Source organism: Macrobrachium rosenbergii, chromosome 2 (assembly GCF_040412425.1).
Source record: "Macrobrachium rosenbergii isolate ZJJX-2024 chromosome 2, ASM4041242v1, whole genome shotgun sequence".
NCBI classification, from domain to species: Eukaryota; Metazoa; Arthropoda; class Malacostraca; order Decapoda; family Palaemonidae; genus Macrobrachium; species Macrobrachium rosenbergii.
The window spans coordinates 94185341-94211990 of record NC_089742.1 but is presented as its reverse complement, the minus strand read 5'-3'; the positions used below and the strand labels follow the sequence as shown (position 1 = coordinate 94211990).

At 35.9% G+C, this 26650-nt stretch overlaps 1 protein-coding gene across 1 annotated transcript in view; it reads left to right on the top strand.

Moving 5' to 3' along the window:
• LOC136843715 (uncharacterized) overlaps positions 1 to 26650 on the top strand; it is a 780729-nt gene that overhangs the window by 734993 nt on the left and 19086 nt on the right. Inside the window, 1 exon segment of the mRNA XM_067112312.1 lies at positions 12548 to 12756. Within this exon segment, the coding sequence (XP_066968413.1) occupies positions 12548 to 12756 (209 nt within the window).

Sequence of the window (26650 nt, the reverse complement as noted above, 5' to 3'; positions counted from 1 at the left end):
TGTTCTTCCTATAAAAACCTGTATGGAAGCCAGTTTCATCCTTAGTTATCTTTACGTCCAGGAAGGGGAGAGAATTATGGGCTTCAATCTCAATGGTAAATTTAATGTTCTGGTGCTGCGCATTTAAATGTGCCAAAAATGCGAACTACCGACCAAACTACCAACACTTCTTTCTACCACTGGAAATGCTCTTTCAGAGGATAATTAGACTTCCTTTCTGTGACAATGTAGAATTTTTGAGATCGCAATTTTCAGCCCTTGCCCACAATACCTCCAACAATCTTAAACCTAGATGGGCCCCTTTCTTTACCAAAAAAGACCACGATATTCTTAGAGACGTAGCAAAAGACAAAAATATAATCATCACTCGTCCAGACAAGGGCAAAGGTTAAAACAGTAATTCTTGATAGGTCCAGCTACATACAGAAAATGAACGACATTTTATGAGCCACGTCGAAATTTACTAAAGTTGGACGAACCTGACCTTTACAACATTACCAAACCAGAAGACAAAATTAACAGATTCCTTAGAACACTTAAAAAAAAACAAAAAAACAATAGATGACAATACTTATCGGGACCTCCTGGTAACTGGATCTACGTACATACGGAGTTATGTTTGGACTACCCAAAATACACAAGGACGGAATTCCCCTTAGACGCATTCTTTCCTCCATTAATACTTCCAGCTATAAAATAGCCAAGTTCCTTGTCCCATTTCTTCAGCCCCTTACCAATAATAAGTACACTTTGACTAATTCGACCACCTTCAAAGACGAAGTCATTAAGCAAGACCCAGATTTATTCATGGTTAGTTTTGACGTAGAATCGCTGTTCACAAATGTTCCTGTAGCTGAGACTACAGACATCATTTTAAAAAGTTATTTACTACTGATAATTCCTATTTTAATCAATTTAGCAAAACTCAGTTTAAATCACTTCTAGAATTGGCTGTGCCGGAAACAGCCTTCATTTTTAATGGTACTGTTTTTAAACAAATAGAGGGGATGGCAATGGGCAATCCTTTGGGACCGACATTTGCCAACATCTTTATGAACTCCCTGGAGGAGCTAGCTATCGATGAATGTCCTTCTGATTTCCGTCCACTCTTTTATAAACGTTGCATTGATGATACATTTGCCCTTTTTAGAATTGACTACCATGCCGACGCATTTTTGGCATATTTAAATGCGCAGCACCAGAACATTAAATTTACCATTGACATTGAAACCGATAATTCTCTCCCCTTCCTGGACGTAAAGATAACTAAGGATGAAATTGGCTTCCATACAGGTATTTATAGGAAGAACGCTTCTACTGGCCTTGGAACGAATTTTTATAGCTCATGTTTTTACAATTTTAAAATTAATTCCTTGACCACTCTCCTTCATAGAGCCATTAACCTGACCTCAAGTTGGTCCGCATTTCATGCTGAGGTGATATCCTCAAAGATTATTTTAAGAATAATTACTACCCATCAGTGATTGTCCATAGAGCTCTAGACAAATTGCTTAATTTGAAACTTAACCCCCACCTTTTAATCCATAGTGCTTGTAAATTATGTTTGGATGCAAGATTTCTTTTTACATGACAATAGATTTCGGAAAAAATGTATCAGGCTATTCAACGGACAATTGCCCGCTCTCAATCTCAAGTTAATCCCAATAAACCCACGAACCATTGCATCTCTTGTCCATGTCAAGGACAGGATTAGCCCCTTGTTTACTTTCGGTGTGATTTATGAATATAATTGTCGTAGATGTGATCTTGGCACTGACATCGGTTGTACCGGGAGGCTGCTAAAAGTCCGAATCTCCTCTCATCAAGGAGTTAGTTTTAGAACAGGCTGTCGATCATCCAATCCCGAGCAGTCCACAAATCACAGCAAAATTTGTAAGACACATGTAGATGCTAAGGATTTTAGTATTGTGGGGAGAACCGATACGTAGAAGAATTAACCACACTTGAATCCATTATGATTAAATTAACTGTCCCTGCCCTTAATCACCTATCAACTTCCACCCAGCTGTTCATCGCTTAACTACCTGCTGTAACCTCTTTGTTTATACTCCCCCCCCCCTCCTCTCTCCCCTCCTTGCATTGCTTGTCTGTGTCAGTTTGCTTTACACTACCGGTGTGGGTAGGTGTCTTTTTTTTTTTTTTGTATTGGCCCTGGCCTTCTTCTGCTGTTCTGTTCCTTTTAAATACTTTTTAAATATCTTTTAAGTGTTTTTCAGGTTGTCCTTTTTTTTCTTTTTAATTGTCTTTTAACATGGTGTTAAGTATATAATATGCATACCTTTTAGTGTTAATACACAGTACTGTTTAAGTTCATCGCTTTTTCAGCCTGGAAGATGTATCAAGAGATACGAAACGTCGGCGTAATAATAAATGGATAAAGAAGAAAGAACGCCTTTCTGTTACTCCAATTTGCCTGTTATTTGAGTGTCTGCTCCTGTCTTCATTTTATTTATATATATATATATATATATATATATATATATATATATATATATATATATATATATATAATATATATATATATATATATATTTATATATATATGGGTGTGTGTGTTTGTGTATTTGTTATACATATACACTCCGACTTTCTTACATTCACGAATATCAACTCACAAATGTCATATATTACCCCGTTCACTATACCTTAGGAATAATGCACGCCGATGGGATAAGCGTTTCATCCTTGACAGGATTCGAGCCGATGCACGGTTTAGAAACAATAAAAGTGACTTAGGCCAACTGGCTATCAGTTAGAATCTTGATAGGGGTTAAGTACTTATCCATTATAATTACCGTTTGGGTGTAAGATATTCCTAAGGAATAGTGAAGTGGATATAAAGTAGAATTTAGATTAATATATATATATATATATATATATATATATATATATATATATATATATATATATATATATATATATATATATATACACATAAGTAATCCTTCCATTATCTGGATTAGTACAGCCAAAGGCCTCTCAGATAACGGCGAAATTCAGATATGGGTAAGTAATCCAGGGGTGTTTAAAGGAAACACCATACCTTTCCTCACCTAAGTTAAGTACATCTTAGTTTAACCAGACCACTGAGCTGATTAACAGCTCTCCTAGGGCTGGCCTGAAGGATTAGATTTATTTTACGTGGCTATGAACCAACTAGTTACCTAGCAACGGGACCTACATCTTATTGTGGGATCCGAACCGTTTCCTCACCTAACCTCGTCTATACCACATAACTATAGACATTCAATATGCTTATAAACAACAACAATCACACTTTAAACTTGAAACTTTATGCAAATAGCAATTATCTACCTTTGTCCTATATTTGTAACAAAATATACTGCATAAATACACTCTGGAAAAGTATTACCCCTTCTTTTTCTCTCACATGTAAATGACACAATTCAGCATGTAGGTATCCTGTCTGTGTTTACCCACAGCTTACCATGGTTTTGTGACCATTAATGTATTTTTATACAGCAATTTTCTTATCACTTGTTACCATATTGTAATACTATACACAAGATACAAACTGTGTATGTGCAAACTATTGACCTTGGGTAGGTGTTACACTCACAGTATCCATTTGCATTAGTGAAATAGACTATTACAGCTGTATTTAAAATAAAGGTAATGGTAATGAAACTGATATTTGACTTAATGAATCCACTTATACTGTATTATCATTATGTTATATCATCATCGTGATATGTATAAGAAAACCAATCGATGCCATTTGCAATGAATAATGTTTACATTCTCAGAATCAGCTGATTTAGCCTACTACTAGCAAAAGAATTAAGAGAATCATTTTTCAGTTGCTGAAAGAAACGAATGTTTTACTGGAATTATTATTTTTATTTTGTACCTAATTGTAAGGTAGGTACACAAAGGTAAGCTAACATACTTTATATTAAAGTAAAATCTCGTAAAATAACAAAACAGCTGTTTCCCGATTTTTTGTTTATGTCATACTTGATGTTGTTTATATCAGTTCTTTGGTAAGTAGTTGTTAATTATAAGAGACTGTTATGAATTGTTACGTAGCCATAACTTCGGTAATCTTTTCTGAAAGCTTAGCTTAGTACAGTCTACCAAAAATGAGATTTGTTCAGTTTGTAATGCACAAACTGTGTTTTTGTATTACATTACAACACCCTGTGTTTACATCTTTGGTGCATATGGCATTTCATGATGATGACTGTTCAAAGCATATTCACTTTAAGCAAACTAATAAAATGTAGTTGATCATTTTGTGTTTTACTGGAATTAATGATTTTTCACTTAACTTCATAATATCACGAAAGTTTTACTTGTGTGCCTGTATGTGTTTACATTTACATGTGGCATTTCATCAATGTTGATGTTACCATCTCTACATAATGTGTGCATTCGTGTGTGTGCTTCTTAGTTTTGTATCATGTTTACCAATTTTCCTTTTTGCTCTGCTTGGTTTACTTTACAGTATTTCATTATTTGTTTAATTGACTCTAAGTATGATTATCACACATATTATAACAGCACACAAAAAAATATTCTATCAATGTTGATAATTCATCTTAGTTGTTGTTCTCTCTCTCTCTTTTTCTCTGTCTCTCTCTCATACCTTATGCAGGGGATTGCGTTTATCTTTTGGGTTATAAAAAATAAACAAATAAAAAATGCACCGAAAGTTCTTCGATGCAATCGAGCTTTCTGTATTCTGTACAGCCACTATGGCATATAGTCAAAGCCACCGAAAATAGATCTATCTTTCTGTGTCTCGGTATGATGCTGTATGAGCCGTGGCCCATGAAACTTGAACTACAGCCTGGAGGTGGTGGCCTATCCTACATCGTTGCCAGAAGCATGATTATGGCTAACTTTAACCTTAAATGAAATAAAAACTACCGAGGCTAGAGGGCTGCAATTTGGTGTGCTTGATGATTGGAGGGAGGATGATCACTATACCAATTTGCAGCCCTCTAGCCTTAGTAGTTTTTAAGATCTGAGGGCAAACATAAAGTGTTGGCAGAAAAAGTTGCAGAAGACAGACAGAACCAGCACAATAGATTTCTTTTACAGAAAACTAAAAATGAGAAAATACAGTAAAAATATAAATCAGAATAGCGTAAAATATAAACAAAAAATCATAAGCGCCACAACACTAAACAACCCCTGGCAAGTCAAATTTGTATATAGCCCTCGTCACCCATCCAGCCAGAGAAACTGCTCCCCAGTTCCACCCACTTTCCAAAACAACCCCTTCTCAGAGTTTTTCTACGCAGTCTTACTGCCCCTCCTCTCCCATGGCTCCAAGCCATCCAAGTCCCCCTTCCCTTGAAACTTCTCCAGGCCTCCCCCTCCCCCCAAAACCCTTTCTGTCTGTTTGAGTATAAACAGTGTTACCAACATTTTCCTAAGTCTGCATAGCATTGTTAACTATCAGAGAGCAATTTTGAAACATTTTTGAAATTTATGTACTACATCTCTGGGACCTTGACCCCCGGCCCAGGTGTCAAGTTTCAGATGATGGATAATTGAGGGATTACTGTGTGTGTGTATGTATGTATATGATACATATATATATATATATATATATATATATATATATATATATATATATATATATATATATATATATATATATATATATATATATATATATATATATATATATATATATATATATATATATATATATATATATATATATATATATATATATATATATATATATATATATATATATATATATATATATATATATATATATATATATATACAATATATATATATGAATACTACAACAAATGTCGCTTAATATCGAAATTCACGTTTTACCTCGGTATATCTCCGTTGGAGAATTGTCGCTGAAGGGGAATTTATATAATGATAAATGAATTGGAATCGTGGGGACACGAACCCTTCGATAAAGCCTATTCAGCGACTCCAGTTGACGTAAACCATTGAGCCATCAATCATTTGTAGCTTCATGATTGTATATAAATCACGGTGTGATAAAATTTCATAATATATATATATATATATATATATATATATATATATATATATATATATATATATATATATATATATATATAATATTTGTGTGTTACAGTGAAACCATTATAGAACTCATAAAACCACATGACTGGAAAACAGAGAGCTTGTTCGAGCGTGATCAATCGGGGATGCTGACTAGAAGGCGGCATAAAAAAACCACAGCAGCCAGTTCCACAGAGGTGAATCGTGCTCTGCAATTGTTTGGTTTAGGAGAAGAGAGCAACAACGTGACGTCAGCAGTTTACATGAGTCTGAGTGTGGATTCAATGGGGGAAAAGAATGTTGGGCATAAATAATGCAAGAAAGATGAAATGTATAATGACTACAGCAGTGATGGTGAATTATGACCTAGTTAGGATGTCATATTAGATATGGTTTGGTAACGAAGTCACACTTCCACCCGAAGTTCTGTAAAATGATGGAGAGACAGAGAGAGTACAACAAAGAGGTAAGAGGTAATAGACAGGCGAGGGAATGTGTTACTATTCTCGATGTGTGTGTGTGTGGGTGTGTGTACGTAACTCTTAATATCTCTCACTCAAGGTCGAAGTGGAACTGAGAAAATTCTCGTAAAACTTCTTATTTCTTTCTGTTATTACATATTACTAACAAATCTACTAACCAGTATTGGCTTATTTGTTGTGTTATGTACAGTAAGTTGCAAAAGTGAAGCTACAAATCTCAGAAAATTTCGTTTGAAATTCCCTAACTGGCAGGTACAACGCGTAGCTGAAAAACTTATTTTTTTTTACATTGAAAGCTCAATCAAGCAAAATAAAGCTAACATATGATGCACAAATATCAAATCTATGATATTTATAACAGTCATAAGAAAAAAATACGGTAATAGTAATTATTTCAAAGTACAGTAATTACTTCAAACTACAGAAACGAAACAATCTGAAATTTTCGTTCAACGCAGGATTACCAACATTACAGTTGTATATTTCGAGCAATGTGGAAACAAACATTTAATATCATAGTGTATTATCAATTATTTTAGCAAAGATGCATAAAATCATGCAAGTATCAATAGAATATAAGGGAAAATCTCCGTAACATTAAACATAATCAACCATGAATGCACCTAGATTCAACAGAGAAGTTGGGTGTGGTTGGTAATTCTGATTTTAGCTTTTAGGACCCGACCATTAGGACTCTACTTCAGCTTTGGCTTCGGTTTCGACCCACAACACAAACGTAACATTATCTACCCAACCTATGAATCACCAGCTGAGTCCTACTAGGTTGGGGGGTGACTTTGACCTAATACCCCAGAAAGCCAGTAATATTTGAATAAACAGGTAATCAGTTCCCTCCTTCATTATGTTTGTAATAACTGACAGAAAGTAACCACCATTGAAAGGGTAAACTTGATTGCAAACAGGTTTTCCGTTACAAATACAGAACTGTTACAAATACAGAGGGCTTCTCCAAATAATAAAAGTGTTCCCAAATCATTCAAGTCTAAGATCCACCAAGGCTGACTGAAAACAACTGAAAATTCATCTATCTGACTTCCTCACTTCCTCTGCCTTAGCTTAGGCCTAGACTTCCTCACTTCCCCTGACTTGACTTAAGACTAGACTTCCTTACTTCTCCTGGCTTGGCTTAGGTCTAGACTTCCTCACTTTCCCTGCCTTCACTTAGGCCTAGACTTCATCATTTCCCCTGACTTGGCTTAAGCCCAGACTTCCTCACTTCCCCTGACTTGGCTTAGGCCTAGACTTCCTCACTTTCCTGACTTGACTTAGGTCTAGACTTCCTCACTTCCCCTGACTTAACTTAGGCCTAGACTTTCCCATTTCCCCTGGCTTGATAATGAAGCCTTATTAATGGAAAATCATGTTTACAACCATCTAGATATCCAAACAACTCAATTTATTAAATAACAAGCTGGAAAATATATTTCCTTGATTTTTGAAATAGGACTAACCATGTAGCCATGCTAAACGCGCATATAACTTGGATTTCGTTTTTTTTTTTCTACACCAACTTGTGTCTTATTTATATTTCATTCAATCAGATGCTAAACTTCTTTGTGCTTTATCAAAAGAAATCATAATAACTCTCGATATGATACTATAAAAGTAGAAAGTTAATTTACAAATCACATTAGGCCAATGCTTATGCACTCAGTTCCTGCCAGTCAATGGTGAAACACTGATATCTTTATTGAGAACCGCAGATGTTTCTACTGGGGAAATTATTTTTTGGGGGATTTTTTTTTTTCTTTTAATAAACAATTATTGAACTAACATTGACCATTCACTTGGGAAATAGCTTCTGTGGTTCTACAGTTAATCACTGATACTTATTATCAGATAAAGAGGATGCCGATAATTGGAATAAAATATACTAACTGGCAACCCCACGAGTTTCTAAAGAAGTACGATCAATTTTGAAATTTGTAGCTTCACTTTTGGAACTTACTGTACTAGTTTATTTTTTTACGATATCCAATTTCTGTTTTCTCTTTTTTTTATTTATTTTAGAGTGATTTAATTTCTTTGCTTGTTTAAATTTTTGTTACTTGATTTTTTTTTAATGTCCCTTATAGTGATAACTTGAAACTTGAATTGATGCTAAGAAGCAGAATCCTGACTAAAGAGTCTTTCACCTGATGTACAATCACTCAAAAATGTTTTTGCAACATACTTCAAAAACTTTTCCAACGACATCTGGCGCTATTTGGCAACTCAGTTAGCGCATGAAACAACTGAACACTATAGTGGTTGGTCCGAGAAATTACCTGCAGTTTCTCTTAAACAGGGCTTTTTCTGATACTGCTTACTGTTGTCATACTTTACTTAATAAAAAGGATGTTACTATAATACTTCAGAGGTCATCGCTGTTCTTATATTTTAATATTTTCATCTCCAACTGCCATCACTATCGTTGTTTTGTCTCCTTCATATGTGTGAACTTTGTAGACATAGGCCTACGACTGTTATAAGTTGAACTATTAGTCTTATTAACATCAACAAATACGACTTTTGTAAAGATTTGCTTGCACATTATTATTAATCAAATTTTGAATGACTAATCCTATGTATATTGTGAACTAGTGAAACTTAATATAAAATATACTGAACTAAACTAACAGATTTCATGTCTGTTTTTGTAATACATAGAATATAATTGCGCGCGCACACACACACACACATATATATACACACACACACACACACACACACACACACACACACACACATATATATATATATATATATATATATATATATATATATATATATATATATATATATATATAATGCCGTTATCATGTGTAATTTCTCATTTCTTTCCTTGCTACTTAGGCCTATCATTTTGATGCCTCTTATGAAGTTAACCAAATATATAACGCCTATTTTTGTATTTCTTATTATCTAAGTTTCTAAGGAATTAAAATTAGCAAGAAGTTCAACATTAATTTAGTTAATGCTAAACGCCAGCAGTGAAGAAGACTACCATGCTCATCAGTGGAGAATGTCTCCTCCTCTTTGCAAAAGATGATTCTTACAGAAATCATCAGCCACTGGATTATATTATAATGCAAACCCTAGCCTCTATTCTTTGTGTTTCGCTGATATGAAGTGTTTCTTGGTAGGAGTATGATGAAATGATATCTTGGTCTCATGTAGCCTGTTATGGATGGTTTGAGCAGCATCTTGAAGGGAAAGCGTAATGTTCTCTCTTTATGGCAACACCGGCTTGTCAGGGGAGTTAGGCGGAGCTCCTTCAGTGATCATCCGAAGATCATTAACAGTAGTGCAACAGTGGGGTCGTCCTCCACTTTTTACAATGAATTTATCATATTTCCTCGTTCTCTCTGTTGTTTTATTCCTCTATACATGGTTGTTTTATTTATGCTAAGCTGCCGAGCAGTATCTACAATAGAGACATTAGTCTTATGCAAAGTCTGTTGCCCATCTTATCGGTGCAAGTGACGAGACAGTTTAGTTTAATTTTCCTGCCCAAATGTGGAGTCACACGATAACATACGACGTTACGAGATTCGTTTCTTTTTTTGTTTTTGACAACAATAATGGTTGAATTCTTTCTTTCTTTATTCATATATAATTTCATTGATGATTATTCAATATTACTTTATTAGTCAATAAGCTTTTATCTGGATTCGAAATATAGTTTCTTCTTTGACTCTTTTGCCCAGTCATCTGAAGTGAAATTTTTCAAAATGTTTCGTTATTTTTCGTAATATGAATTTTTCACTCACCATTCTTTTTTATATTGTTAACCGTATGATTAATAACCAAAGTCGAATAAGAAAATTACATTTCCTTGTAAATATCAAAAGAACAAATTACTGTTAGGTGAACGAAAACTTCTGGAACATGTTGCAAAACATTTTTGAGTGACTGTACATTCAATGAAGGATTAAATATGACAGGCCCTTCAACTACAATGGTTACCCACATAATTACTTAATCCTAGTGTAATTAAATCCTGGGCCAGGAAGGAGGTTCATGGGGTCTCTAACTTAGAGACGTGAACTGAACTAGTTGACAAGCACTTAAAGCCAATAATGGGAGATGATACAGAAAAGCTGAGTGAAGTAGAAAAACTTCTAGATCTTTCAACGGATGATTTAGTCTGGATATCCTCTCAAGTGCTTATTGAAGATTTAGATATGGGGTGTTTAAAGCAATACTTTAGGAAAATTTATTCAACTGCTGGAGAGACAGACTCAGTGATAAATTTGGCGAAGATAATACAAAGTTGGAAATCAGGTAACAGAAATTATCTGAGAATGGGTCTACAGTTATAGAAGTGGTTAAATGAATGGGGAAATTTGGTTTCCACCACACGCTGGACATCAACGGTAGCAGATCAACAAGTAACAGCTGTTGAAAATTGTAAAAATCTATTGAACTTAGCCCTGCTTTCGGGAAGTTTACCATCAAAGGTAACTGAGAAAAACTACCCATGTTTGGAAGTTGGAGGATGATGTGCTATATATTTAATATGAAGTGAAGGAAATATAATAGGAAGAAACAGTAAAGGAATAAATGGTCTATATAGACCCCTGATTACCAAAGAACAAGATAGGAAAGGAGACAACAGCCATGCTAAGTCCATGACACCAGCTAGGAACCAGAATAGTGGTACTGGTAACCTCTCAAGAGAAAACTTCGCCAATTACTTTTTGCCATTGCCAAGGGAAAGGCCACTGCGCAAGTGACTGCATGGTCCCGCTTACCGCATCTACCACAAAAACAGGACATAGCGTCCGGGACTGCAAACTTAGATCCAGACTTAGATCACAGTCACAAGGGAGAGATAGAGAGAGGAATACAAAAAGTGCCACATATTTAATGTACCAACAAGATCTAGCAATGATAATGGATGTTTCCTACATAATTGAAAGCAGGAAGGAGGAGGAATCAGGTACATCAACTTCGAGCTTAAGTCAAATACAAATGTAACGAAATTAGCATATGGGACAAATCGAATTACAGACCTATATTCCCTTCTTATGTTGGCTCAAGAAAGCCAATAGCTGTATTTTTGATGGTGGTTCTCCTAAAAATATAATGAATGAAAAGGTTCTCTCACATGAATTTAAAAACCTATTCGGACTGCCGATTACAAATGTTCTTCGGAACACTATAAGAATTTTAGGACAAATTGATTTTCCATTTCGGCTGAGGAAAAATACCACACAATGGAAAAGAAAGGTTCTAATAAGGAGTAAATTTGGCATTTGCTCACTAATTAATCAGCCATCCAAACATGGCCAGGTAAAGAGGCCTATTCGTTATAATTTACTACTCAATAGTAAATAAGTTTTTTGAGTGTGGCAATTCTTACTTTTCAGAAAAATTTCAGGTTTAAAATAGCGCTAAATTCGAATTAACCTTTTCTTTAATTAAAGTAGGAATGGTTAGAAGACCAATAGTTAAATTGTAACATCGGTCAAGATGGGAGATGATGCAAATGAAGGCGAAAATTAAAGGATTTTGAAAAAGAAACACAGAACACCTTCCAAACCACGAATTTAGTCTTTACTACATTGAGCATACAGTAAAACTAGAGGCAAAGAAAGGACATGAATAACAGGCTTTCGTCACTAATTTGTTTAATAATTCTCAAGGAAAGGTCTCATTAAATTTAACGCCACTAAACAGTCTACATGATCTTGAATATTATTGTACCAAATTCATTGACAGTGGGAAACAGTTTCATTGCTCATTTTATACTGGTGTGAAATGGACATTCATCTCGCCCAATATGTCAGTATGATCTCGATAACGTGGGGATCGCATCCAAAACCCACTTAAATCACGGCCTCACTAATTTTCAAGGAACTCTCCGAGGAAGGTCTATATAGAACAATTAGGGTTTTTCTGAAGAGTTAACATAATTGAGTTTATGACTGACATAAATCATTTATTTACGTATAACCGTATCTGTTATCATAAATTTTCATTTGAAACTGCATCTGTTTGATTTACAGATGGAGCATAGGAGAGTGGGGTCCCTGTAGCGAGAGTTGTGGTTCCGGAGTGCAGTACCGAGAGGTTATCTGTGCCATGCGACTGGAAAAAGACCAAAGTCAAGTAGCACAGCAGCTGCGCGGCAACATTGAACTTGTTGTAGACGGATCACTGTGCTCGGAGAAGCAGCCGGCCAAAGTAAGGGAATGTAAAGGACAATGCAAATTACGTAAGTTTATTGTGTGTGTTTTGTAAAGCTTACCGTGGCCAAATAATTTCCCTACTTACATATTTTTAAATAAATCATCGAATCAGTATAACTTCAAGATCTGGCCTGATTAATGTCTGCATTTTATTGAATACATTGAATTTAATTTTTCTTCTTAATTTATCAAAAAATACTTTTCATACATAGTAACTATGGTACTACAATAAATGCTTTGTAGAGTTTATTATGATCAATGATCCTCATGATAAAGACATACTTCTGATTATCCTTCCCTGCCTGTCCCTCTGCGACGTTTTCATGGAAGTTTATACACTTGCATAAACAGATTAATTCTTGACTAATTTTCAGCAAGTAGACGAATTTGGCCACCAACACAAAAAAGGGAGACTGAACACAATGGAACTATTTAGAGGAGATATTCTTTGAAATGGAGATACTTTTGGACCTTGAGCTCAGGGGACCTCTCCTCCAGCTCTACCACATATCTCAAGTCCATAAGACAAAAAAAAAAAGAAAAGGAAAATGCACTAAAGTGCTACATGCTTCCTATTTTTCTATTTTTTGGTCTTAATAACTTACTGTTTACATATACATAAAAGCTAACCAACCCGGTGCTGCCCGGGAAAACTCTGATTTACAACCAATAAACTCTCTCTCTCTCTCTCTCTCTCTCTCTCTCTCTCTCTCTCTCTCTCTCCTTTGCTTTTGAGATAGTTGCTTCAGTTACATTGCTCAGCATTTTTGACATTTTATATGTCACTCTTCCTTACAACTATTTCCTATCAGGGCTGAACTTGGACTTAAAGGGCATCGGGAGTGTCACTATTCATCTCAGGAGGCTTGAAAACTATGGATTAGACACTAATACTTGTTGTTTTCAGTTATTTTAACATGTCACCCTCTTCCCACCCCTTCTCACCCTCACTTGGACTTAAAGGGCATCTGGAGAGTCACTACGCATCTTAGCGACCTCAAAAACTATGGATTAGACACAAATATGTGTCATTTTGGTTATTTTTACATTCCACCCCTTTCCTACCCCTTCTCACCCCCACTTCCTATCGGGGATGAACTTACATTTAAAGGGCATTGGGAATGTCACTATTCATCTCAGCAACCTTGAAAACTATGGATTAGACACTAATATCTGTTGCTTTGGGTTATTTTTACATATCACTCCCTTCCCACCCCTTGTCACCCCCACCTCCTATCAGAGCTGAATTTGGACTTAAAGAGCATCAGGAGTGTCACTATTCATCTCAGCGACCTCGAAAACTGTGGTATAGACAATATCTGTTGTTTTCAATTATTTTTACATGTCACCCCCTCTTCACACCTTCTCACCCCTTCCTATCAGGGCTGAACTTCAACTTAAAGGGCCTCAGGAGTATTACTAATCATATGACCAACCTCAAAAACTATGGATTAGAGACTAATATCAGTCATTTTGAGTTATTTTTACATGTCTAACCCTTCCTACACCTCCCCCCTATGGTGCCAGTGATGTCTTACCCCCACAGTGTTCTTTTTGAGACAGTAAGTCATATGTATACCAAGTTTGGACGAAATTGCTCAGTGCAGTTCGGAGTGTATGTGGAACATACACATACACACACACATACATACATACATACATCCATTTTTATATGTATAATTTATATATACATATATATAAATGTAGATATATATATATATATATATATATATATATATATATATATATATATATATATATATATATATATATATATACACACACATACATATATATATATATATATATATATATATATATATATATATATATATATATATATATATATATATATACATATATATATATATATATATATATATATATATATATATATATATATATATATATATATATATATATATATATATATATATATATATATATATTTATATGACCCATTTTCAGGTCCCATATATCCGATTACAGCGAACCGAAAAACGAACTCACTCAGAACTTAAAAACCGAATCCATCTAGGTACACTTACAGATCGGACATTGTATTGAGGACAAGCGCGTTCCAACAACATTTCCAGCAACTCCGACTGATTGCCAGTTAGCTGCCATAGAGGCGTTGCCGCAGACCCAGTTTTGATCCATGCTCAGCGTCGAGTCGTAGTCACTGTGATCGTAGTCCCATCCGGCCTGACATCCTGAATTCAGAATCAGAATCATCTAAAAGTCCCTCGGGTAACTTGAAGTTATTTAGAATTCCCTATGTGCGAGTCATATTAATGCTTTTTTTATTTATATATGTATAAATGCATAATTCTGTATTCTGTTATTTTATTTTAAGTTTGCATTTGTTTAGGAAAGTCCAACTCTTGTTTATCCAGAATTTGCGTAAAATGTAAATAACTCCATAGTATTTTTTTCACTTCTTATATTATTCGGTATTTGATTCAAATTAATTTCAATTATATAGCTTTTTAATTTGAGTCAGAATTTGTACACAATATCGGGTTGTTAGTTATGTACCAGAAATTAATAAGTTGTAAATCGTTTAAATTAGCAATTATCCTTTGTTTCATGCACAAATTCACTCGCCAATCGTGAGGATGGAGGCTAATAGTCGGAGAATGACTTTGAGAACAATTTATTTTTCTCGTGAGGCGTATGGAATAATTTGCTGAAACGGAAAAATTTATCGGTTAATAGTGTAGTAGGGAACATTAAACTATATTTATATTTTATTTTATCCAGCTGTTCGATCCTTGAGTGTATTCAATGAAAAACATTGCGCATGCGCAATTGTGCTCCACCTAGATCAGTGGTTTTCAACCTGTGGGCCATGGTCAGTTCTGAGGGGGGCCATGCCACGGACATCTTCAAAATAGTATTTAAAAAATGAAAAATCATTTACAGTAAATGCAGGCCAGTGCTTTCTTTCGTAAATGAAAAAGTGTAATTTGAGTTTTGATTACAATGCACAAAATTTATTTACTGTAAATGCATGCATTAATTTCATTACAAAGTGTAATTTGAGTTTTGATTGCAATGCACCAAATTTATTTACTGTAAATGGTGTCAGTGCTAATTAAAGTGAAAAAGTGTAATTTGAGTTTGATTACAATGCACATGGGTACTGTGTAAGGTTGAAAATCACTGTCCTAGATGACAATACACATTTATCACAGATTATCAACTGTTCATCCAGTGCAGAATCATATCTGCACTCTAACAACGTCTTGTTTTCAGGGACTACCGCTCGTGGATGTTCATTTCACCTGACTCTCTGTGTGAGGTTCTTTCCAGTTTTCAAGTGCTAGTGTATGATCAAACAACAGAGGGCAGAAAAATTCTAGAAATTAGTTTTGAGAGGAATGCAGAGAAACCTAAACTCTCACTCTCCTTAATTCTAAGGTTAGCTTCCATATTTGCCACACTTGTAGGCTAGAGGGTACTTGAGCCACTGTTTATAGCAAATAACAGGCTTCAACCCCTTTGTCCTTGACACTGTTCGGTAAAGTAGTGATCAGAAAACCGTCATAAGCAACGTATTCTTTAAACAACATTAAACTATTATCATTTCATGATAAATTGTTTCTGTTGGTTTTCATTCGTATTTGACACGTCAAAAGTTTTTAAAAGAGTGTGAGACTTATTCATCGGATTGCATACGGAGTGCTTTGTGTGATATTCCAATCACCGTTACTACAGATCTTATCAATTCCCCACCCCAAAATTACTTTTTTCCACTGCAAGTTCTCAATTATTGGTTACAATTACAGTATGGTTTATTGCACTGAAAAACGATGCCAAAACCTTAGAAAGCACAGCATTAGGATTCGTGAAAATATTTGCTAGTTTTCTGTAGAGAAATTAATGTGTCATTTATTTGACCACATTTTTCAATGAATTTTAATGTAATTGAATGTTGTATTCTTTCTACCTAAAATTAAGAATCCATAAAATGCAGTTAAGAATCATATAGTTTCCATATAATGCAGTATCTATCATTACTGAATTTCCAATTCAATAGTCTGCCTTTTGCCTTATAAAGTTCTAAATGTCGGTAATACTGAATTAATTGTAATGTGAATTTTTTAACATTACTGTATTTGCTAAGGGCACAGTTCAGATGATAACGAAGTCTCCCTTACCAATGATTCCATATGATTGATTGAATGTAGGTACCAACTGTCGGTGTCAGTCAGATTGAGAGAGCTCAGGTCATCCCAGGTCACGTTGTATTGTTGGCACTGGCTGAAGCCCCTTTCCCGTCAGTGATTTTCCTGTTGTGAGGTCAAAAGCTGTTAGGATAATGGGTCAACAGTAACCAAAGATGTTATGGAGATTTTGTCAACATCATAAAGAGCTTAGTACATAGAGATATATTGATAGCCATATCATTTAAGCAGTAATTTGTTATATATACTGGTTTACGCTTTCTGAACTTCAAAGAAGTAATGGTGGTACATGGCGCTCTGCAACTGTTCAACTGTATCCATATTTTTAGTGCAGTATGAAAATGATGAAACTACTTCATTTTAATGCTAGTCAATCAAAAGACCATGTCTTTGAAAATTATATGCATGAACTGCATACATTCACAACTTTACCTTGACAGAAACTCATGTTGCTTAATACTGAGCAAAGTGAAACTTGCAGACTGAATGTTTGAGTGACAAGTTCTTCAAATCACCATAGACAATAACTGATAAAACATGCGCTAAAAATATAAGAATTCCTGGTATACCTTAGTAAACTCCTTTAACACAATACTGTGAAATAACAAGCATTCCGCGAGAAATACAGCGTTCGCAAATTTCTCTATAACACTCAACTCATATAACCGACACCTTCTTTCTTTGCCCCCGAAACGTGACGAATATGACCATACATCACAGGACAGGCTCTGTCTGGACGTCGGTTCAAAACTTGATGAAAAGCAATTGTAAAACTCTCAAAGCAACGGGATGATATTCTTGTTTAGGAGACACAATCTTCTGAGAGTTTCGAGATTACAGCAGAGCATATATATATATAGCACAGGCCACCCCAAAATAACAAGCAAGCAGTATATATATATATATATACATACATATATATATATATATATATATATATATATATATATATATTATATATATATATATATATATATATATATATATAAATTACTATATATATACTCATATATTTATAAAATATGTATATATATAATTATATATATATCTGCTATACTTTATAAATATATATAACATATATATAATGTGTATACATATAGTATAAACATATATGTATATATATATGTATATATGTATCTAAAATCATGAAGCCACGAATGTTGTTTAATATCCAATTCACGCTAATTCGGGAATATCCCCGATGGGGTGTTATCATCGAAGGGGAATTTTATAAGTGATAAATGGATCGGTACCACCGGGTGGCTCACTAATTTGACCGTCGGCTGGAGTTGTTGGAAAGTACTGTGTCGAGGGATCGAGACTCGGTGGTACCGATCCATTTATCACTTATAAAAATTCCTCATGATAATCATCGGATATCTCTGAAGTAGCGTGAATTGGGGTATTAAACGATTACTTAGAAATTACGATTGTATATTGTAATAGTTATATCAAACCCTTTCTAACTTCGGGATTTCGTTTTGATGTGCTTGAACATCATTAAAGCCTTGAGATTCGCGTAAGAAATTGAAGCGGTTGTGACGCAGGCGGAAACGAACCCGGTGTCACCTAATCACAATCACAACCACTTCAATTTCTGCACTTGACCAAAGGCTTTAGGTGACAAGCATATCCAAAAAGTAAACAATTAGAAGTTACGAGGCATTGTGGCTATTACAATTACATATGTATCTAAAAGTGACTTCCTTATTCATTTAAAACACCTTCAGGCTGTCTTCTTCCCTCTTTATTCCAAAAACCTTCTGCCTCCCCTCTTCCCTCTTCATTGAAAAATCATGTCACTCTTCTTCCCTTTTCGTTCAAAAACCCTCAGCCTCCCATCTCTCTCCATTCAAAAATATTCAGCCTCTCTTTTTCCAACTTCATACAAAAAACTTTCTGCCTTTCTTCCTCCCTCCTTACTCAAAAACCTTCAGCCTCCCTTCTTGCCTCTTCATTCAAAAACCAGCAGTCTCCTTTCTTCCCTCTTCATTTAATAACCTTCAGCCTCTCTGTTTCACTCTTCATTCAAAAGCCTTCAGTCTCTCGTATTCTGTCTCCATTTAAAAACCTTCAGCCTCTTTTCTTCATTTTTCATTCAAAAACCTTCAGCCTCTCTTCTTCTCTCTGCATTCAAAAACCTTCAGCCTTTCTTTTCCCCCTCTTCATTTAAAAACCTTCAGCCTCTCTTTTTCCCTCTTTATTCCAAAAACCTTCTGCCTCTCTTCTTCTTTCTTCATTCAAAAACTTTTCAGCCTCTTTTATTCCATTTTCGTTTAAAAACCTTCAGCCCCTCCTTTCCCCACTTCATTCAAAAACCTTCAAACTCTTTTCTTCTATCTTCATTTAAAAACCTTCAGCCTCTACTCTTCCCTTTTCGTTCAAAAACTTTCAGCCTCTCTTCTTCCCTCTTCATTCATAAAATTTCTACCTCTTTCTTCCCTACCAATCAAAAATCTTCATCTTCTCTTCTTCCCTCTTCATGGCAAAAATCCTCAGTTTCTCTTCTTCCCTCTTTATTCAAAAAACCTCCAGCCTCTCTTCTTCCATCTTCATTCAGAAAACCTTCAGCCTCTCTCTTCCCTCTTTATTTTAAAGCCTTCAGCCTCTTCTTCCCTATTCATTCAAACAACTTCAGACTCTATTCTTCCATCTTCCTTCTAAAACCTTCAGCCTCTTTTTTCCATTTTCAATCAAAAATCTTCGGCCTCTCTTCTTCCCTCTCCATTCAAAAAACTTCAGCCTCATTTCTTCCATTTTCATTCAAAAACCTTCAGCCTTTCTTCTTCTGTCTTCATTCAAAGATTTTCGCATCTGATTTTCCCTCTTCATTCACAAAACCTTCAGCCTTTCTTCTTCTGTTTCATTCAGAAAACCTTCAGCCTCTCTTCTCCCATCTTTATTCTAAAATCCTACAGCCTCTATTCTTCCATCTTCATTCAAAAAACTTCTGCCTCTCTTCTCCCTCTTCATTCAAAAATCTCTCATTTTCACTCTGAATTCAAAAACATTCAGCTTCTCTTCCCTCTTCATTTAAAAAAACCTTCAGCCTCTCTTCTTCCCTATTCATTCAAACACCTTTAGACTCTATTTTTCCCTCTTCTTTCTAAAAAATCTTCAGCTTCTTTTTTTTTATTTTCATTCAAAAATCTTCAGCCTCTCTTCTTCTCTCTCCACACAAAAAAACTTCAGCCTCTCTTCTCCCCTCTTTATTCAAAAAACCTTCAGCCTTTCTTCCATTTTCATTCAAAAACCATCAGCCTTTCTTCTTCTATCTTCATTCAAAAATATCAGCCTTTATTCTTCCCTCTTCATTTAAAAAACCTTCAGCCTCTCTTCTTCCAACTTCATACCGAAAACCTTCAGCCTCCCTTCTTCCATCTCTATTCTAAAAACCTTCAACCTGTATTCTTCCCTCTTCTTTCTAAAATCTTCAGCCTCTCTTCTTCCTTCTTCATTCAAAAACCCTTCAGCCTCTTTTCTTCCCTTTTTATTCAAAAACCTTCAGCCTCTCTTCATCCCTTTTCACACAAAAACTTGCAACAGCCCTTCTTCCCTCTTCAGTCAGAAAATCTTCAGCCTCTCTTCTTCCCTCTTTATTCTAAAAACCTTCAGCCTCTCTTCTTCCCTCTTTATTCTAAAAACCTTCAGCCTCTCTTCTTCCTCTGCATTCAAAACCTTCAGCCTCTCTTCTTCCCTCTTCATTTATAAAACCTTCAGGCTGCCTTCTTCCCTCTTTATTCCAAAACCTTCTGCCTCCCTTCTTCCCTCTTCGTTGAAAAACTGTCAGCCACTCTTCTTCACTTTCCATTCAAAAACTCTCAGCCTCCCTTCTACCCTCTCCAATCAAAAATCTTCATCCTCTCTTTTTCCAACTTCATACAAAAACCTTCAGCCTCTTCTTCCCCCTTTGTTAAAAAACCTTCAGCCTCCCCTCTTGCCTCTTCATTCAAAAACCAGCAGCCTCCTTTCTTCCCTCTTCTTTTAATAAACCTTCAGCCTCTCTTTTCCCTCTTTATTCCAAAAACCTTCTGCCTCTCTTCTTCCTTCTTCATTTAAAAACCTTCAGCCTCTTTTATTCCATTTTCGTTCAAAAACATTCAGCCCCTCCTCTTCCCACTTCATTCAAAGACCTTCAGACTCTCTTCTTTCCTCTCCATTAAAAAAACTTCAACCTCTCTTCTCTTTTATTCTTCCATTTTTATTCAAGAACTTTCAGCTTCCCTTCTTCCCTTTTCATTCAAAAACCTTCAGCCCTCATCTTTCCACTTAATTTGACAACCTTCAGCCTCTCTTCTTCCGTCTTCATTCAGAAAACCTTCCCTATTCATTCAAAAACCGTCTGGCTCTATTCACCCCTCTTCATTCAGAAACCTTCAGCCTCTTTTTTTCCATTTTAACTCAAAACTCTTCATCATCTCTTCTTCCCTCTCCATACAAAGAACTTCATTATCTCTTGTCTCCCTTTCATTCAAAAAACTTTCAGCCTCTCTTCCATTTTCATTCAAAAAGCCTTCAGCCTTTCTTCTTCCATCTTCATTCAAAAATGTTAGCCTCTCTTCTTCCCTCTTCATTCAGAAAACCTTCAGCCTGCTTTCTCCCATCATTATTCTACAAACCTTCAGGCTCTATTCTTCACTCTTCATTCAAAAACCTTCTGCCTCTCTTCTTCTGTTTTCATTTAAGACCTTCAGCCTCTTTTCTTCCACTTTTATTCAAAAACCTTCAGCCTCTCTTCTTCCCTTTTCATTCAAAAACCTTCAACATCCCTTCTTCCCTCTTTATTCAGAAAACCTTCAGCCTCTCTTCTTCCTTCTTAATTCTAAAAACCTTCAAAATCTCTTCTTCCCTCTTCAATCAAAAATCTTCAGCTTTTCTTCTTCTGTCGTCATTTAAAAAACCTACAGCCTCGCTTCTTCCCTCTTTAATCCAAAAACTTTCTTTCTCCCATCTTCCCTCTTCATTGAAAAACCGTAAGCCACTCTTCTTCCCTTTTCATTCAAAAACCCTCAGCCTCAATTCTTCCCTCTCCATTCAAAAATCTTCAGCCTCTCTTTTTCCCTCTTCTGTCAAAAAACCCTCAGCCTCGCTTCTTCCCTTTTCATTCAAAAACCTTCAGCCTCCCTTCTTCCCTCTTCATTCAAAAACCTTCAGCCTCTCTTTTTCTCTTTTCATTTAAAAACCTTAAGCCTCTACTCTTCCTTTTTCATTCAAAAACTTTCAGCCTCTCTTCTTCCCTCTCCGTTCATAAACCTTCTGCCTCGTTTCTTCCCTTCCCATCAAAAAATCTTCAGCCTCTCTTCTTCCCTTCCCATCAAAAAATCTTGAGCCTCTCTTCTTCCCTCTCCATTCATAAACCTTCTGCCTCGTTTCTTCCCTTCCCATCAAAAAAATCTTCAGCCTCTCTTCTTCCCTTCCCATCAAAAAATCTTGAGCCTCTCTTCTTCCCTCTTCATGCAAAATACCTCCAGTTTCTCTTCTTCCCTCTTTAATAAAAAAAACCTTCTGTCTCCCTTCTTCCATCTTCATTCAAATACATTTTGCCTCTCTTCTTCCCTCTTCTTTCAAAAAACCTTTAGCCTGTCTTCTTTCGTCTTCTTTCAAAAAACCTTCAGCCTCTCTTCTTCCCTCTTCATTCAAAAACTTCAGCCTCTCTTCTCTCTTCATTTAAAAACCTTTAGCCTCTCTTCTTCCCTCTTCATTTAAAAACCTTCAGCCTCTCTTCTTTCATTTTCATTCAAAAACCTTCAGCCCTCTTCTTCCCACTTCATTTGAAAACCTTCAGCCTCTCTTCTTCTGTCTTCATTCAAAGATTTTAGCCTCATTTCTTCCCTCTTCATTCAAAAAACCTTCAGCCTCTCTTCATCCCTATTCATTCAAACACCTTCAGACTCTATTCTTCCCTCTTCCTTCTAAAAATCTTCAGCCTCTTTTTTTCCATTTTCATTCAAAAATCTTTAGCCTCTCTTCTTCCCTCTCCATTCAAAAAACTTCAGCCTCACTTCTTCCCTCTTCATCCAAAAAGTCTTCAGCTTCTCTTCCATTTTCATTCAAAAACCTTCAGCCTTTCTTCTTTTGTCTTCATTCAAAGATTTTAGCCTCATTTCTTCCCTCTTCATTCAAAAAACCTTCAGCCTCTCTCCTTCCATTTTCATTCAGAAAACCTTCAGCCTCTTCTCACATCTTTATTCTAAAACCTTTCAGCCTTTATTCTTCCTCTTCATTCAAAACCTTCCGCCTCTCTTCTCCTCTTCATTCAAAAACCTCTCATCTTCCCTCTGCATTCAAAAATTTTCAGCCTCTCCTCCCTCTTCATTTAAGAAAACCTTCACCCTCTCTTCTCTCTTCATTCAAAAAACCTTCTCTTCTTCTCTCTTCATTTGAAAAACCTTCAGTCTCTCATCTTCTCTTTTCATTCAAAAACCTTTAACCTCTCTTCTTTCATTTTCATTCAAAAACCCTTTTCCCCTCTTCTTCCCTCTTTATTCAGAATATCATCAGCTTTTGTTCTTCCATCTCCATTCAAAAAACCTTCATTTTCTTTTCTTTCTCCTTTATTCAAGAAACCTTCAGCCTCTCTTCTTCCATTTTCATTCAAAAACCTTCAGCCTCTCTTCTTACCTCTTCGTTCAAAAACCTTCAGCCTCTCTTCTCTCTTCATTCAAAAAACATTCATCCTCTCTTTCAGCTTCATTCAAAAAAATTTTAAGCTTCTCTTCTTCCCTCTTCATTCAAAAAAACCTTCAGTCTCTCCTCTTCCCTCTTTCTTATTCTAAAAACCTTTATCCCCTCTTCTTCCTCTCCATTGAAAAAACTTAAGCCTTCCTTCTTCCCTCTTCATTCAAAAAGCCTTCAGCTTATCTTCCATTTTCATTCAAAAACCTTAAGACTTTCTTCTTTGAATTCTTTCACAGATTTTAGCTTCTCTTCTTCCCTCTTCATTCAAAAAATCTTCAGCCTTTCTTCTTCCATTTTCGTTCAGAAAAACTTCAGCCTCCCTTCTTCCATCTTTGTTCTAAAACCCTTCAGCATCTATTCTTCCTTCATTCAAAATCCTTCTGCCTTCCATCCTCTCTCTTCATTCAAAACCTTCAGCCCCCTTTCTTCCATTTTCATTCAAAAACCTTCAGCCTCTTTTCATCCCTTTTCATACAAAAACTTGCAACATCCCTTCTTCCCTCTTCATTCAGAAAACCTTCAGCCTCTCTTCTTCCCTTTTATTCTAAAAACCTTCAGCCTCTCTTCGCTGCTCTGCATCCAAAATTTTCAGCCACTCTTTTTCCCTCTTCATTTACAAAACCTGCAGTCTCGCTTCTTCCCTCTTTACTCCAAAAACCTTCTGCCTCCCATCTTCCCACTTCGTTGAAAAACTGTCAGCCACTCTTCTTCCCTCTACATTCAAAAATTTTCAGCCACTCTTTTTCCCTCTTCAGCCAAAAAACCTGCAGCCTCTCTTCTTCCGTCTGTATTCAAAAACCTTCAGCCTCCCTTCTTCCCTCTTCATTTAAAAATCTTCATACTCTCTCCTACCTCTTCATTTAAAACCCGTTAGCCTCTCTTCTTCCCTCTGCATTCAAAACTTCCAGCCTCTCTTCTTCATTCTTCATCTAAGGAAACCTTCAGCCTCTCTTCTTTTCTCTTTAATCAAAAAACCTTCACTCTCTTTTCTTCAATCTTCATTTGAAAAAACCTTCAGCCTCTCTTCTTCACTCCTCATTCAAAGAACATTGAGCCTCTCTTCTTTCATTTTCATTCAAAAACCCTTGGGGTATCTTCTTTCCTCTTTATTCAGAAAACTTTCAGCCTTTGTTCTTCCATCTCCATTCAAAAAACACTCATTCTCTTTTCTTCCCTCTTCATTCAAGAAACCTTCAGCCTCTCTTCTTCCATTTTCATTCAAAACCTTCATCCTCTCTTCTTACGTCTTCGTTCAAAAACCTTCAGCCTCTCATCTCCCCTCTTCATTCAAAAAACATTCAGCCTCTCTTCCCACTTCATTCAAAAATCGTTCAGCGTCTCTTCTTCCCTCTTCATTCAAAAAACCCTCAGTCTCTCCTCATCAATCTTTATTATTCTAAAAACCTTCAACCTCTCTTCTTCCCTCTTCATTCAAAAGTCTTATTTCTATTTTCTTCCATTTTCATTCAAAAACCCTCAGACTCTGTTCTTTCTTTTCATTCAAAAACCTTCACCCTTTCTTCTTCTCTCTCCATTCAAAAGCCTTCAGCCTCTCTACTATCCTCTTCATTAAAAAAAGTTAGCCTCTCTTCTTCCCTCTTTATTCCAAAAACCTTCAGCCTGTCCTCTTCCCTATTCATTCAAAAACCGTCAGCCTCTTTTCTTCCCTTTTCATTAAAAAACTTCCAGTCTCCCTTTTTAGCTCTCCATTCAAAAAATCTTCGGCTTCTCTTCTTCCGTCTTCATTCAAAAACCTTCAGTCTCTCTTCTTCTCTCTTTATTCTAAAAACCTTCATCTTTTCTTCTTCCCCCTTCATTCAAAAACCTTCAGCCTCTCTTCTTCTCTCTTCATTCAAAAACCTTCAGCCTCTCTTCTTTTCTCTTCTTCCATTTTCATTCAAAAACTTTCAGCATCTCTTCTTCCCACTTGACTTGACAACCCCCAACCTCTCTTCTTCCATCTTCATTCAGAAAACCTTCAGCCTCTCTTCTTCCCTCTTTATTCTAAAATCCTTCACCCTCTCTTCTTCCCTAATCATTCAAAACCTTCAGACTCCATTCATCCATCTCCATTCAAAAACCTTCAACCTCTTTTTTTTATATTCATTCAAAAATCTTCAGTCTCTCTTCTTCCCTCTCCATACAAAAAACTTCAACCTCTCTTCTCCCCTCTTTATTAAAAAAACCTCAGTCTCTATTCCATTTTCATTCAAAACCATCAGCCTTTCTTCTTCCATCTTCATTCAAAATTATCACCCTCTCTTCTTCCTTCTTCATTCAAAAAACCTTCAGCCTCTCTTCTTCTGACTTCATTCAAAATTTTCAGCCTCCCTTCTTCCATCTTTATTCTAAAAACCTTCAGCCTCTATTCTTCCCTCTTCTTTCTAAAACCTTCAGCCTCTCTTCTTCCTTCTTCATTCAAAAGCCTTCAGCCTCTTTTCTTCCCTTTTCATTCAAAAACCTTCAGCCTCTCTTCATCCCTTTTCATACAAAAACTTGCAACAGCCCTTCTTCCCTCTTCAGTCAGAAAACCTTCAGCCTCTCTTCTTCCCTCTTTATTCTAAAAACCTTCAGCCTCTCTTCTTCCTCTGCATTCAAAAAACTTCAGCCTCTCTTCTTCCCTCTTCATTTAAAAAACTTTCAGCCCATCTTCTTCCCTCTTTATTCCAAAACGCTTCTGCCTCCCTTCTTTCCTCTTCATTGAAAAACCGTCAGCCACTCTTCTTCCCTTTTCATTCAAAAACCCTCAGCCTCCCTTCTTCCCTCTCCATTCAGAAATCATCAGACTCTCTTTTTCCAACTTCATACAAAAAACCTTCAGCCTCTCTTCTTCCCTCTTTGTTCAAAAACCTTCAGCCTCCCTTCTTCCTCTTCATTCAAAAACCAGCAGCCTCCTTTCTTCCCTCTTCATTCAAAAAACTTCAGCTTCTCTTCTTCCTTTTTTATTCAAAACCTTTGGGTCTCTATTCTTCCTCTTCATTCAAAAACCTTTTGCCTTTCTTCTTCCCCCCTCCCCCTTCAAAAAATCTTCAGCCTCTCTTCTTCCCTCTTC